A 14,099-nucleotide genomic window follows, 5' to 3' on the forward strand; every position below is an offset into this window, starting at 1 on the left:
ACCTGTCAAATATTTATCATTGTTTTTGGAACTGGAGTGTAATTTCATAGTTCTCAACTATATAATCTCAAAAGGTTCTTGAACATATTTAATGTGTTTTGCACACTTTCCTTTGGATTAAAAATAGTACTACTCACCAAAACGCGATCTTTTTCATTTTTCATAATTTGAACTTTTTGACCATAAACTTCCACAAGCACATGCTTCACAAATGACACGGTGGGATCTCCTCGATGTTCATTCTTTGCTTCAATATTGAAATACTGTGGAGAAGAAGAACTATTGCACAACTTTGCAAGGGTATATGTGCATAGACCCATGAAGTTGTGGTTCAGTCTATCAAAAGTGTCGTAGTGAGGATCATTATGGACCCGACAAATTCCATATGTGAAATAGTGACATCCTGGTACACCATTTGAAATTCCGCAATACTGGTTGTTGGGACAGGAATCGCTGGCACATACTAAGCCACTTCCAGCTGAGGGGCATCTGCACTTTGTAGAACAAGTATCATCAGTCCAGAATTCAGAGTCTACTGGATAATGCTTATCATCATCCCAGCATCCACATTTGTCTTCTGGAACACACTTATTGTCATATAGGACATAACCTGCATCACATATACAGGATTCAGTACAGGGAAGAGAGCAGGTGGCTGGGGCTCCTGGGTTGACACAGGTAGCTGGACAGGCAGTTCCACAATGCTCAAAATGACTGTTATGAGAACACTCTGGCTCTAGAAATAAATACATAAATAAATATATAAGAAAATGAATTAAATCAGTAAGTAAAATACATTTAAAGGTTTTGTGTGACTGGAATTACATTCATTGGCCACTTTCTATATTTATCTTGGCAAATTCTGTGTTCATGGCAGACACTATTTTCCAATATTAGCATCATTTATGTTTCTTTAAAAACCTTTATGCATTTAAGTAAATTCTTAATTTGAAAATAAGTATGAAATCTAAAAGTAGCCTTATTGAATTAAGTATTGCATTTATTTGGGTTACAACTTGGCCTGCAAAAAACCTTTGTTGGATATTTAGAACATTCATTAGTTTTACTGACTTGTATCAATTGGTAAAGAAATATTCCTTTCAACTAATGGTATTTAATAATTGATTAAGAAGTAAGAATGAAAAGTGTGCCAACTTTAAAATCCACTATATTCAGTGAATGTGTTTCTTCCTCAAACATTTATTACTGTAAAAACTTGTAAAAAAAATCAGTAGCAATGTATAAATGGTTTTCAGAATGTAAGATTTGATATTGACTTACGACAGAAAGTGTCGTTTCTCCATTGCCCAATAGTAACTCCGTTTGACTGACAAGACTCAGCGTAGGCTTGGAGGCTATCACACAGAATTTCCCCATCCAGGTTGGTTTCACACAAATCGTATGCACAGTTATCAAAGTAAACTAGAGGATTGATAACATCATGACAATCTTTGAATGGTCCATTCTTGTCCGTAATGATTCCACAGAAGCTGTTGCTGGCAATGGTTTCTTTATCTTCAGCAGTACAACTGGATGGATGGTCAACTCCTGGAGAGCATCTTTGAAATAAATAAGTGACCAGTTATTTTTAAGCAACTTATTTTCATATATAACATATACTGTACAACTCTTAATGTAATATTCAAGATAATTTTATGGTAGTAAACAAATACTACAATCAAGAATAAGTCCTCACCGTGTGTCATTATCAACCTGCCAACTGTTTCCAAGACTGTTTGAATCTGGTTCAAGTACACCATCTGGATTCAGGAAATCATCAGCAGCGTTGCCATTGAAGTTTCCGCAAAGTCCACATAATTTACCAGAGTAGTATCCTGGGATAATTACTTGGACTTTGTGATTCCCATCAAACTTCACTTGTAGACCAAAGCCTGTTGTCAACAAGACATTGGATCCACTTATGAATACATTGATGTCTGGTGAAAGAAAGATGGGCAGTGTAGCAATTTGTCCATTCACCTAGTAAATAAAAAAAAAAGAACTTTAACAAAAATAAAAAAACTAATGTTCCAAAATCAGTGAACTATTCAAGCTTAGATGCTATTGTTAAAAAAAACCTGCTCATTGACTAAATTTACTCACTCTGCAACAATTAAGCTCATTTACTGCCCTTATCTATACACAATTACAAACACTTATTCGTTTTCTATTAGTATGAGAAGCAAATGGTAGAGACTAACCTTAACAACTCTGTTCTTGTCCAGAGTGATCCTGTATCCGTGTACATCCACGTTCACATACTTGACATAGGATACTCTAGTACTTGCTCCTCTGTGCTCATTAGCTGCTTCCACATTGAAGTTTGTCATATTCACATCATCTTCACATAGTTTGGATAAAGTGTAGGTGCAGGTTCCCATAAAATGGTGAACCTGGTTATCATAGGTGTAGTAGTGGGGGTCTCCGCTAACCTCACAATTACCTTAATAAAATGAGACAAATGCTTAAAATAATTTCATAGTTTCTTAATTTCAAAAGTAGACGTAATTCCATCGAGTTCATCGTATATCCATCGTGATCCAGAGGAAGGTAAAAACTCCATGAGGCAGATGCTAATAGCTACATATTAAGGAATATATTCTTTCACAATTCCACATTCAGCAGTTAAGCTCATCCCATTAATTAACATCCCATCACAGAAGCTAGTACCTAATAACCTGTAATATCATATTTTTCAAAGAAAGGTGTCCATGACCACCTTGATATTTTTTATATAATATTTTATTTCAAGGGTAAAGAACTTAAATAATAGACATGATAGTGCTTACTAAGGCTATGTGCCCACGATGCAGAAATGCTCCAGATTTTTCCTGAGCATTTCTGCATCTCCCTGGCAGAAAAAAACGCATGCGGATTGTACATGCGTTTTTCATGCCAGGGACATGTGGATGTGAAGCATTCTTCACATGCATTTCCGCATGCGGGTTGTCAAGCGCTTACCAAGCGATTTTAGCATCACTTGGAAAGTGCTTGACAACTTGGTCACACTATATAAATCCATGCAAACGGCATGGATTTATATAGTGTGACCGAAAGAATGGTAAAAAATAAAAAAATAAATCTATACTTACCTTCCGATGGCCCCCGGAGTCTTTATCCGATGCGTCTCGGCTTGCCGGCAGTTCGCGGTACACTAAAGGACCTGCCGACGTCAGCGGTCGCGTGAACCGTCACATGACTAAATGACGACATGGCAGGTCCTTTTCAGACCATCGCGTGTTGCTGGAAAGCCAGCACGCATCGCTATGGAGACCGGGGGCCATCAGAAGGTAAGTATAATATTTATTTTTTATTTTATTCTTTTTTTTACAGGTACTATGGTACCCAGGTCTGGAGGAGAGTCTCCTCTTCTCCATTTCTCCAGACCCGGGTACCATCCGCACATTGAAACGCTTGGATACCGCATCTGCAGATGCAGTGATATGGAATCCATGCATTCCAATGCAAGTCAATGGCAGAGAAAACGCCGCGTTTACGCAAAATAATTGGCAGTGCTGCAGATTTTTCCGCAATGATAATCCGCAGCGGAAATTTTCGCAGCATGTGTACAGCACATGCTGATTATCATTGGGAAACATGGCAGACCTTCTACCAAGCGTTTTTTAAGCGTTTCTGCAGTGAAATTGCTGCTGCGGAAATGCTTAAAAAACGCATAGTGGCCACACAGCCTGAAACTACTATCATCAAAGTTAGGAAAACGTTGCAACATTGCCATATTGTGTACAAAAAAAGTATTTCTGTTTATCAATATTTAATATATATTTAAAATATATTTGAAAACATTTAAAAGAAAATGAAGTGGTAATAAAAAGGTAACTGATAGGCATGTGATAGCTGAAATTCTGTGCTCTGATAGCCTAGTGAATTACAAAGCGGAGAAGTAGCTAGGGGGAGCAGGTAGGTCATAGAACTTTGTCAATTATCTAAACTGTAGAATAAAAAGAATAATCACACTGCAACATTCATCCTCCCAGAGCACTTTATGAGAAATACAGCACTGTAATTGGTTGCTATGGACAGCAAGACTTGTATTTTTGTTGCTTTTGATTTAATTAATGCGCAATTTGTAGCCAATTTATGTGAGCATTTCATACATCTTAACGCAGGGCTCAATAGAGTACAGTGCACTGAATTCATTAAGAGGCGCACGCCATTTTATGACTTCAGTGCATTTTATCTATGGAGTGTACCTCCATACGCTTCACCAGATATGCTACTCCAAATAGAGATTGGAGCAAGATTTCTGTTTGAAAAAATGTGGGCACGGATGATGAATTTGGCAGGAGTAGCCACATTCCATCCCACCCAGTTCTTCCCCAGCTCCTTTATTCTAGCTAAAATGAATTAATAAATCTCCCCCTTAGTTCTTGCAGATGTCTTTCCTGGCATTTCCATTGGCACAACATATCCACAGATAAGTGTTGCAAGCTTTGAAACAAAATATGTTACTCTTTCAGATGTGGTTTATGCCATTTGTTTCTTAGTGACAATGTGTTTACTCTGAAAAAAGGAATCGAGTGATTAAAGAAACTCATGGAAAGGTAAGCGTGGACAGATTTGGTTGAACTCTGACTGTTTCGTGCCTTTGAAAATCATGTGATTTGATGTCTGTGAGAAGCCACAGCTTTACTGCACATATTTTCTTTAGGTCTAAATTGTCAGACAATAATAAAAAAAATCCCTATTAAATAAAAATATATTCCACAGAATTGCAGTAAACAAAGTAATCCATTTAATGAAGAGAGATTTGTTTATTAAGGTTGACAACATACCAGATTCAGGTGGAAAAAACGGTGTGGTTGTTGTAGAAGTTGTTGAAACAGTAGATCCTATTAAAAGAAATTATATTTTTGATGCATTTTACTTAAAATTATAAAGTTAAAACCATCTTCAGTTATCCATTGTGAACAAATTGCACATTATGCTCATTTTAGGAAAACACATCACACAGTACAATATCAATGACTCAATGATAATCAGTCAATCAGTGACTTTGATTTATCTGCCAGAAAGTTTCCATATTTTCATCATTTACATATCATTAATGTTTCTATTGATTCTGTGATTTCCATAATTCTACACTTTTTCCGTCTTGGTGTTGCAATTTCAGTGTTGGAGACTGTATAAGTACAGGTAATTTTTTTAAAATGTATACAGTAATAGTTCTTTTTTCAACCATGGAGAAAGAACACAACAACAAAGTGTTTGAAAACAATAAAAGGTTCCTCACTATGGTGAGCAAATATTTTAAATTTGTCACCTTGGTTGAATTTTTTTTAAAAATTGCTTTTGCAGCAAATCACTTGTCCGCAATCTGCAAGTTTTGCAAAGTTTCCAATTTCCTGGAATTAAATGAGTAATACTCTGAGGTCTCCTTGGAATGTATTGAACACCTTTCAAGCTCTTCAATGCATACATAGTTTGGTAACGTCAAAGCGATCTCAACATACATTCATAGATAAATGTATAGGTAATGAAAGATAACGGGTGGTAACCAACAGTTTGCTTAATACCACACTGCATTGTCAGACTTTTCATGGTTTTTAAAGTGGACAAATGGTCCAAAAATTCTCACTTTTGTAGGGCTGATGACTGCAATGTCAGTGTTTATGCACAGGGGGTGTATATAGAAGAAACCCAGACTTTTTGAAATGCTGTGCTTCAAAAATAATACTTCTTTGAAGAATAGTAACAGGTTTGTTGTTTATAAATTAAAGAAGCTGCAGCTTTTTAACAAGCCTTCCAAAAATGATCCCTCTTATGTGAGCAGCAAAAGGTTTGCAGTTTGGATAGTAAAAGAGCAAATGCTTTTTAAAAAGCATTACAAAAATAATTTATTTTAGTAGACCATTGGGTGCCCATTGTATAGCCCAATGGACACCAAAGAGATGTATGGCTGTCTATTGCAGAGGTGTTGGCAGCCAAAGCACAGCACAGAAAATTATAGGAAAAGTAAGAATATATCCAGCAGTGCAAGATCAGCACTGGCAGTCCCAACAGCAGCATCATGAAATCTGTTACTCCATTCTGCTTGGCTTTCCTATATCATGTGAAGTGATAGCTGCAAGGCCTTATGTGGAAGCCTGCACGGAACTTCAGATGTCAAGTAAGATTTCTCTCGATAAAGCAATTTTCTGCTTTGTAAGGCATGGTAAAAGGGATTTTTTTGCCAAATCACGCAAATAATATCCCAAGCTGCTGGAATTTGATGCATTCAGCGAATTTCTTTAAATTCGACACAAATTTGATTCATATTGAATCAATTTGCTCATCTCTATTTCTTACCGGAAGATGATTGTGGCAGTGTTGTGCCTGGTGTTTGTGGCACTGTGATTTCTGTAGTGTGCTTAGTAGTTGGAGACAATGTGGTAGAACCTGGTGAAATAATTGATGTGTTTAGTTAGATTACAAGTGTTATAGTTCCCTTGTTTTTAGAGCTGAAAAATAAAAGGTAGATCAAGGTACAAGGCAGCAGTAGAAGTTGTAATACCCATGCTGTTGTTTGATTTTTCAAGTGTTGATTTCATGAGCAGCCTGATAAAGATCTGGAAATAACAGCGATGTGACAAAACTTTTTTGATGGGTCAAAAGGACTTACTTTTAGGGACCGAAGGCAAAAGTTTTGAAGGAACTGGTTTAGTATAGCACATAAGGAACAAGCAAACTAAAGGTTTTTGTGAAAACAACTAATTTTAATAGTTCCTATTCATTATTATGAAACTCAAACTGATCCCAAAGAATTTTAGTTTGCATCAGCTCACATTCTGCATTGCAAAATAAATAATTTTATTATTCATTATAGGTTCCCATTCTTTAAAAACATTGTAGAAAAAGATGAATGATCTATTCATAGAACACCAAAAATTCCAGAGATAAAATAACAATTGGAGACACTAGATAAATGATAAAGACAGGTTTTGTTTTAAAGGGAATTTGTCACGTTTGATAATACTATTAACCTACAGATATTGGGTTAATCTGAAGGTAAATAGAGTTATTAAGGTGCCCGGCCACCGTACTAAATGCGTGGTTACTGGGAAAAAATGTACTTTATTCCTCCAAGTCTTGCAAGCCTGCCTGCATGGCTTCAGTCAATGCTTGAAGCAACAGAGCTAGGATTTGACTTCCTAAAGTTGTATTATTAATTCTAATGTTTAAATTGTATACAGTAATAAAGCTGACTTTTGGATCTACTAAAGGGTAATTATAATTTTTTGAAAATCTATATATCATAGGGGCTGATATCTGCTGCTGATCACAGGCAATATGGGTCCCGAGACATTCATGATTGGATAAAACTCTGCTCTAAAATGCACAGCTCCTTCATGAACTGGTCACACAGGTTTATAGGCTCAATAGTAAGTTTATAGATTTGTCAATTTCTCTGTAAGAATTAATGTATGAATCTAAAGGCTTACTATTGAGCCTGCATACTGTTCTTTGTGTGCAGCCCATACAGGAGCTGCGCTTTTCAGAGGAGCAACTCTACGTTACAATAATTTTGTGGTGGAACCAGTGGTACAGACAATTCTCAAAACTGTGCCAGAACGCATTTATCAAAACGACAATGCCAGGCTACATGATGATCGTGGAACTGTGAGCATCCTAACTGATAGCATGTCAAGGTGTGGAAGTGCTTGTATTAATGTGTGTGGTGCTTTTACTCAATACCAAATAAATCTAAATCATTTGAAAAGTTTGTTTCAAATTTTAAATCATTAGTATATCATTAACATGTCTATCGATCCTGTGATTTCCATAACGCCACAAATTTTCTATTTTGTTTTTGCAATTTCTATGTTGAGGAGTGTATAAGTACATTTTCAATTTTATAATAGCTCTTTAAACGATGGAGTACAAGTGAACACAATAAAAAAGGATTAAAAGCAATACAACGTTCCTTACTAAAGATGAGCAAACCTTTTAAATTCAAATTTATCAGCTTTGTCGAATTTTTCAAAAAACTATGTTCTGCAGCCAATCAATTTGCTGTAAATTATAAATTTTTTTAGAGTCTACAATTATCTGGAATTACATGTGTAACACTCTGAGGTCTGCTAGGATTGTATTAAACTCTTTTTAAGCTCTTTTACACATTCATAGCCTTAGTAAAGTCAAAGTGACCTCAACATATATGGCTATGGGTAAATGGATGCTAACCACTGGTAACCAATGGTCTGTTTAATATCATTTGGTACAATCAGACTTTTTATGCTTTTTAAAATGTTAGGAGGAGGGTGGAGATGACTGCCATGTCAGAATTTATACACAGGGGATGTACATGGAAGAAGCCATAGGTATTGGAATAATAGGGGTCCAATTATGATCCCTCTTTGGGGAATATCAACTGGTTTGTTGTTTGGAAAATGAAAAAGCCATATTTGTATAACAAACCATCCAAAAATTACTACTTTTTGTGAGCAGGAATAGCTTTACTGTTAAGAAAGTAAATGATCAATTTATTTTTAAAAATAATGTTTTGCAAATAGAGAAGGTTCACGTTTATAAACCCTGTGCAGGGTAGGAATCCAATTAGAAATAGTGTAAAGCTGTAGAGCTCAATGAAAAGGCAAGGGGTATGTGGCTGTCTATTGTCAGTGATTGCGGGAGCAACTACAAAGTATACAATATGATGGAACAGGTAAGGACATTTCAGTTAGTGTTGGACCAGCAATAGAAATCTCAATAGCAGCAACAAAGTCATTGATAGTCCTTCCTGATTGGCTGTTTTATACAATGTTATGCGATACCTGCAAGGCATTATGGGGGGGCTGCACGGTCATATCTGATGTCATATGAGATTTAATTTGCTGAGGTAGACTTCTGCTTTTTGCAAAAAAGTATCAGCCATTTTGGGGGGGGGGCAATTCAAGTATTCTGAATTGTAGATTGTAGGAATTCATCGTACTCACCAAGTTTCCTAAAATTCGACATAAATTTGATTAAAAAAGGATCAACTTGCTCATCTCTGTTCCTTACCAGAAGACGACTGTGGAAATGTTATGCCTGGTGTTTGTGGCACTGAGATTTCTGCAGTGGGCTTAGTAGTTGGAAAGATGGCGGTAGAACCTGGTGAAGTAATTGATGTGTTTTGTTAGATTATTTCCATAATGCCACAAGTTTTACCTTTTGTTGTTGCACTTTCAATGTTGAGGAGTGTATAAGTACATTTTTTATTTTGCAATAGCTTTTAAAGCATGGTGTAAAGGAAAACACAATAATAAAACAATAAAAAACAATACAAGGTTCCTTACAAAAGATGAGCAACTCTATTAGAATCAAATTTGTCAGCTTTGTCGAATTTTTAAAAAAACTATGTTTGTAGCCAATCAATTTGCTATAAAATGCAAATTTTGCAAAGCCTCCAATAGCCTGGAGTTACATGTGTAAGGCTATGTGCCCACTATGCGTTTTTTAAGCGTTTTTGCAGCGGCAATTCTGCCACAGAAACGCTTAAAAAACGCTTGGTAGAAGGTCTGCTATGTACCCCAATGATAATCCGCATGTGCTGGGTACATGCTGCAGAAATTTATACTGCGGATTATCATTGCGGAAAAATCCGCAGCACTACCAATTATTTTGCGGAATCGAGGCGATTTTGTCGCCATTGACTTGCATTGAATCGCTTAATATCCGCATGACTATATGTGCACATTCGGATATTAAGCGATTCAATGTGCGGATGGTACCCGGGTCTGGAGAAGAGGAGACTCTCCTCCAGACCTGGGTATCATAGTACCTGTAAAAAAAAATAATTTAAAATAAAAAAATACATTATACTCACCTTTTGATGGCCCCCGGTCTCCATAGCGATCCATCCTGGCTCCCCGGCAGCTCGCAATGATCTAAAAGGACCTTCCATGACGTCATTTAGTCATGTCACTTTGGTCTGTCACATCACTAAATGACGTCATGGAAGATCCTTTTACACCACCGCGAGACACCGGGGAGAACGGAGGCCATCGGAAGGTGAGTATATGTTTTTTGTTTGTTTTTTTTACCATTTTTATTCTTTATTTTAACTAACTTGGTCACACTATATAAAATCCATGCTGGTTGCATGGATTTATATAGTGTGACCAAGTTGTCAAGTACTTTCCCAAGTGATGCTAAAATCGCTTGGAAAGCGCTTGACAAACCGCATGCGAAATCGCATGCTAAAAATGCTTCACAAATGCTTGTCCTTGGCTGAAAAAACGCATGTAAAATCCGCATGAGTTTTTTCTGTCAGGGAGATGCAGAAACGCTCAGGAAAAATCCTAAGCATTTCTGCATGTTGGCCACAAAGCCTTACACTCTGAGGTCTCCTAAGACTGTATTGAATTTCTTTTAAGCTCTTTTACATATTCATAGGCGTAGTAAAGTCAAAGTGACCTCAACATACATGACTATGGGTAAATGTATGATAATCAGTGTTAACCAACATCTTGTTTAATAGCACTCTGTACCATAACATTTTTTCTGCGTTTTAAAAAGTAAAAATAGTTGCGTAGTTGACTGCCGTGCCAGAGTTTATACAGAGCGAACAAACATTGAAAAAGTCAGGGTTGTTTGTAAAGCAAATTATCCATCTTTGGGGAATAGCAGCATATTTGTTATTTGGATAATGAAAAAGCTATAGCTTTTAAACAAGCCATCCAAAAATTACTCCTTTTATGTGAGCAGCAACAGCTTTACTGTTTGGAAAGTAAAAGATTAATGGCTTTTTTGGGAACAATTTTATGTTTATCAACCTGTGCAGGATAGGATTCCCAGCAGATGTACAGTAAAACTGTAGAGCTCAAAGAACAGGCAGGGATGTTTGGCTATCTATAGTCAGTGGTTGTTATGGGACAGGCAGAGAGCGAACACCAGTGTAGGGCCAGTACTGGCAGTCTCAACAGTACCACCAAAGGCTTTGTTAGCCCCTCCTTATTGCCTGTCCTATACTTTGTGAATTAATAGCTACAAGACATTACATGGAGGCCTGCATGGTCACATCTGATGTCATGTGAGACTTAATTTGCCAATGTAATTTTCTGCTTGCTGTAAAACCGTATTAGGTGTTTTTTTGGCAATTCACGCTCTTCAATTTGGAAATGATTGGAATTCGCCATTTCCAGCGAATTTCCTAAAATTCGACACAAATTAGATTCACCAAGAAGCAACTCGCTCATCGCTATTTCTTGCCAGAAGATAATTGTGAAAGTTTTGTGCCTGGTGTTTGTGGCACTGTGATTTCTATGGTGTGCTTAGTAGTTGGAGACAATGTGGTAGAACCTGGTGAAGTAATTGATGTGTTTTATTAGATTATAAAAGCTGTAGTTCCCATGTTTTTCGAGTTAAACAATATAAGGTAGATCTTTATGTTTTTTTGCAGCAGTAGAATTTAGATTACCCATGCTGTTGGTAGATTTTTCAGGTGTTGATATCATGAGCAGCCTGATAAAAGATCTGGAAACAAGAGTGATCTGACACCACATTTCTAATGGGTAAAAAGGACTTAGTTTTAGGGAATAAAGGCAAACGTTTTGACGTAACTGGTTTAGTATAGCACTTAGGGCACAAATAAACTAAAGATTTTTGTGAAAACAACTAATTTGAATGGTCCCTGTTCATTATTATGAAACTCAAACTGATCTCAAAGTACTTTAGTTTGCATCAACTTATATTCTGCATTACAAAATAATTCCAGTTTAGAGTAACCCTTATAGACTCCCATTCTTTAAAATCACTTTAGAAAAAGATTGAATGATTTATTGATAAAACAACAAAAATTCCAGAGATAAAGTAACAATTGAGATACTAGATAAGTGATAAAGACAGGTTTCGTTTAAAGGCAATTTGGCATGTTTGATAAAACTATTACCCTACAGATATTGGGTTAATCTGAAGGTAAATAGTGTTATTAAGGTGCCGGGCCACCATACTAAATACATAGTTACTGGGAAAAAATGTACTTTATTCCTCGCAGTTGCCATTAGATTTCAGTCTCGCAAGCATGTCTGCACAGCTACAGTCAACGCTCGAAGCAACAGAGCCAGGATTTGACTTCCTACAGTTGTATTATTAATTCTAATGTTTACATTTTATACAGTAATTATGCTGACATTTGGATCTACTAAAGGGTGATTATAATTTTTTGAAAATCTATATATCATAGGGGCTGATATGTGCTGCTGATCACAGGCAATATGGGTCCCGAGATATTCACAATTGGATAAAACTCTGCTCTAAAATGCACAGCTCCTGCATGAGCTGGTCACACAGAAGGGTTCATAGGCTCAATAGTAAGTGTATAGGTTTGTCAATTTTTTTGTAAGAATTAATGTATGAATCTAAAGACTTACTATTGAGCCTGCATACTGTTCTTTGTGTGCAGCCCATACAGGAGCTGCACCCTTCAGAGGAACAACTCTACGTTACATTAATTTTGTGGTGGAACCAGTGATACAGACACTTCTCAAAACTGTGGCAGAACGCATTTATCAAAACGACAATGCCAGGCTACATCATGATCGTGGAACTGTGAGCAGCCTAACTGATAGCATGTCAAGGTGTGTAAGTGCTTGTATTAATGTGTGTGGTGCTCATACTCAATACCGAATAAATCTAAATCATTTGAAAAGTTTGTTTCAATTTATAAATCATTTGCATATCATTAACATGTCTATCGATCCTGGGATTTCCATAACGCACAAATTTGCCCTCTTGTTTTTGCAATTTCTATGTTGAGGAGTGTATAAGTATAGTTTTAATTTTATAATAGCTCTTTAAACAACAGAGTACAAGAGAACACAATAATAAAAATAATTAAAATCAATACAGGTTTCTTACTAAAGATGAGCAAATCTTTTCAATTCAAATTTATCAGATTTGTCGAATTTTTCAAAAACCTATATTCTGTGGCCAAAAAATTTGTAGTAAATTACAAATTTTTCAAAGTATATAATTATCTAGAATTACATGTGTAACACTCTGCTAGGATTGTATTAAACTCTTTTTAATCTCTTTTACATATTCATATCCTTTGTAAAGTCAGTGACCTCAACATATATGGCTATGGGTAAATGGATGCTAACCACTGGTAAACAACAGCCTGTTTTATATTATTCTGTACAATCAGAATTTTTATGCTTTAAAAAAATTTAAAAGGGGGCGGAGATGACTGCCATACCCGAATTTATACACAGGCGATGTACATGAAGGAAGCCATAGGTGTTTGAATAAAAGGGGCCCAAATATGATTCTTCTTTGGGGAATATCAAATGGTTCATTGTTTGTAAAATGTAAAATGAAAAAGTCATATTTTTAGAACAATCCAAAAATGACTACTTTTTGTGAGCAGGAATATATTTACTGATTGGAAAGTAAATGATCCATTTCTTTTTAAAAAGCAGTTTTTGTGGAGAAGGTTCATGTTTATAAACCCTGTGCAAGGTAGGGGGTCCCAGCATGAACGGAGTAAAACTGTAGAGCTCTTTGAACAGGCAAGGGGTATGTGGCTGTCTATTATCAGTGGTTGCGGCAGCATCTACAGATTATACAATATGATGGAACCGTCAAGGACATGTCAGTCAGTGAAGGACCAGCAGTGGCAGTCTCAACAGCAGCAACAAAGGCATTGATAGCCCTTCCTGATTGGCTTTTCTATACCATGTTATGAGATGGCTGCAAGGCATTATGGGGAGGCCTGCATGGTTGCATCTGATGTCATATGAGACTTCATTTGCTTATGTAGACTTCTGCATTTTGTAAAATAGTATCAGGCATTTTTAAGGGCAATTCAAATATTCTAAATTGCAGATTGCTGGTGATCGTCGTACCCACCCAATTTTTCTAAAATTCAACATAAATTTAATTTAAAAAGAATCAACTAACTCATCTCTATTCCTTACCAGAAGACGATTGTGGAAGTGTTGTGCCTGGTGTTTGTGGCACTGAGATTTCTGCAGTGGGCTTAGTAGTTGGAAAGACGGCGGTAGAACCTGGTGAAGTAATTGATTTGTTTTGTTAGATTATTTCCACAATGCCACAAATTTTCCCTTTTGTTATTGCACTTTCAATGTTCAGGAGCTTATAAGTACATTTTTTACTTG

General features: G+C 36.4%; 1 protein-coding gene across 50 annotated transcripts in view; it reads right to left on the minus strand.

Annotated features, from left to right (window-relative positions):
- Positions 1–14,099, minus strand: part of LOC141259327 (IgGFc-binding protein-like) — a 187,511-nt gene that overhangs the window by 40,580 nt on the left and 132,832 nt on the right. For 44 of the 50 annotated variants that reach the window (XM_073675146.1, XM_073675093.1, XM_073675139.1 and 41 more), the window contains 8 exons: positions 13,899–13,988; positions 9,001–9,090; positions 6,307–6,396; positions 4,794–4,850; positions 2,202–2,443; positions 1,697–1,980; positions 1,282–1,559; positions 138–736 (listed from right to left, as the gene is read on the minus strand). In XM_073675146.1, coding sequence (XP_073531247.1) covers positions 138–736; positions 1,282–1,559; positions 1,697–1,980; positions 2,202–2,443; positions 4,794–4,850; positions 6,307–6,396; positions 9,001–9,090; positions 13,899–13,988 — 1,730 coding nt within the window. The remainder of the gene's footprint in view (positions 1–137; positions 737–1,281; positions 1,560–1,696; positions 1,981–2,201; positions 2,444–4,793; positions 4,851–6,306; positions 6,397–9,000; positions 9,091–13,898; positions 13,989–14,099) is intronic. The other 6 variants (XM_073675145.1, XM_073675142.1, XM_073675104.1 and 3 more) reach the window with 4 other exon arrangements.

This window comes from Phyllobates terribilis, unplaced genomic scaffold (genome assembly GCF_046119375.1).
Source record: "Phyllobates terribilis strain yellow unplaced genomic scaffold, ASM4611937v1 Scaffold_3__8_contigs__length_932513732, whole genome shotgun sequence".
NCBI lineage: Eukaryota > Metazoa > Chordata > Amphibia > Anura > Dendrobatidae > Phyllobates > Phyllobates terribilis.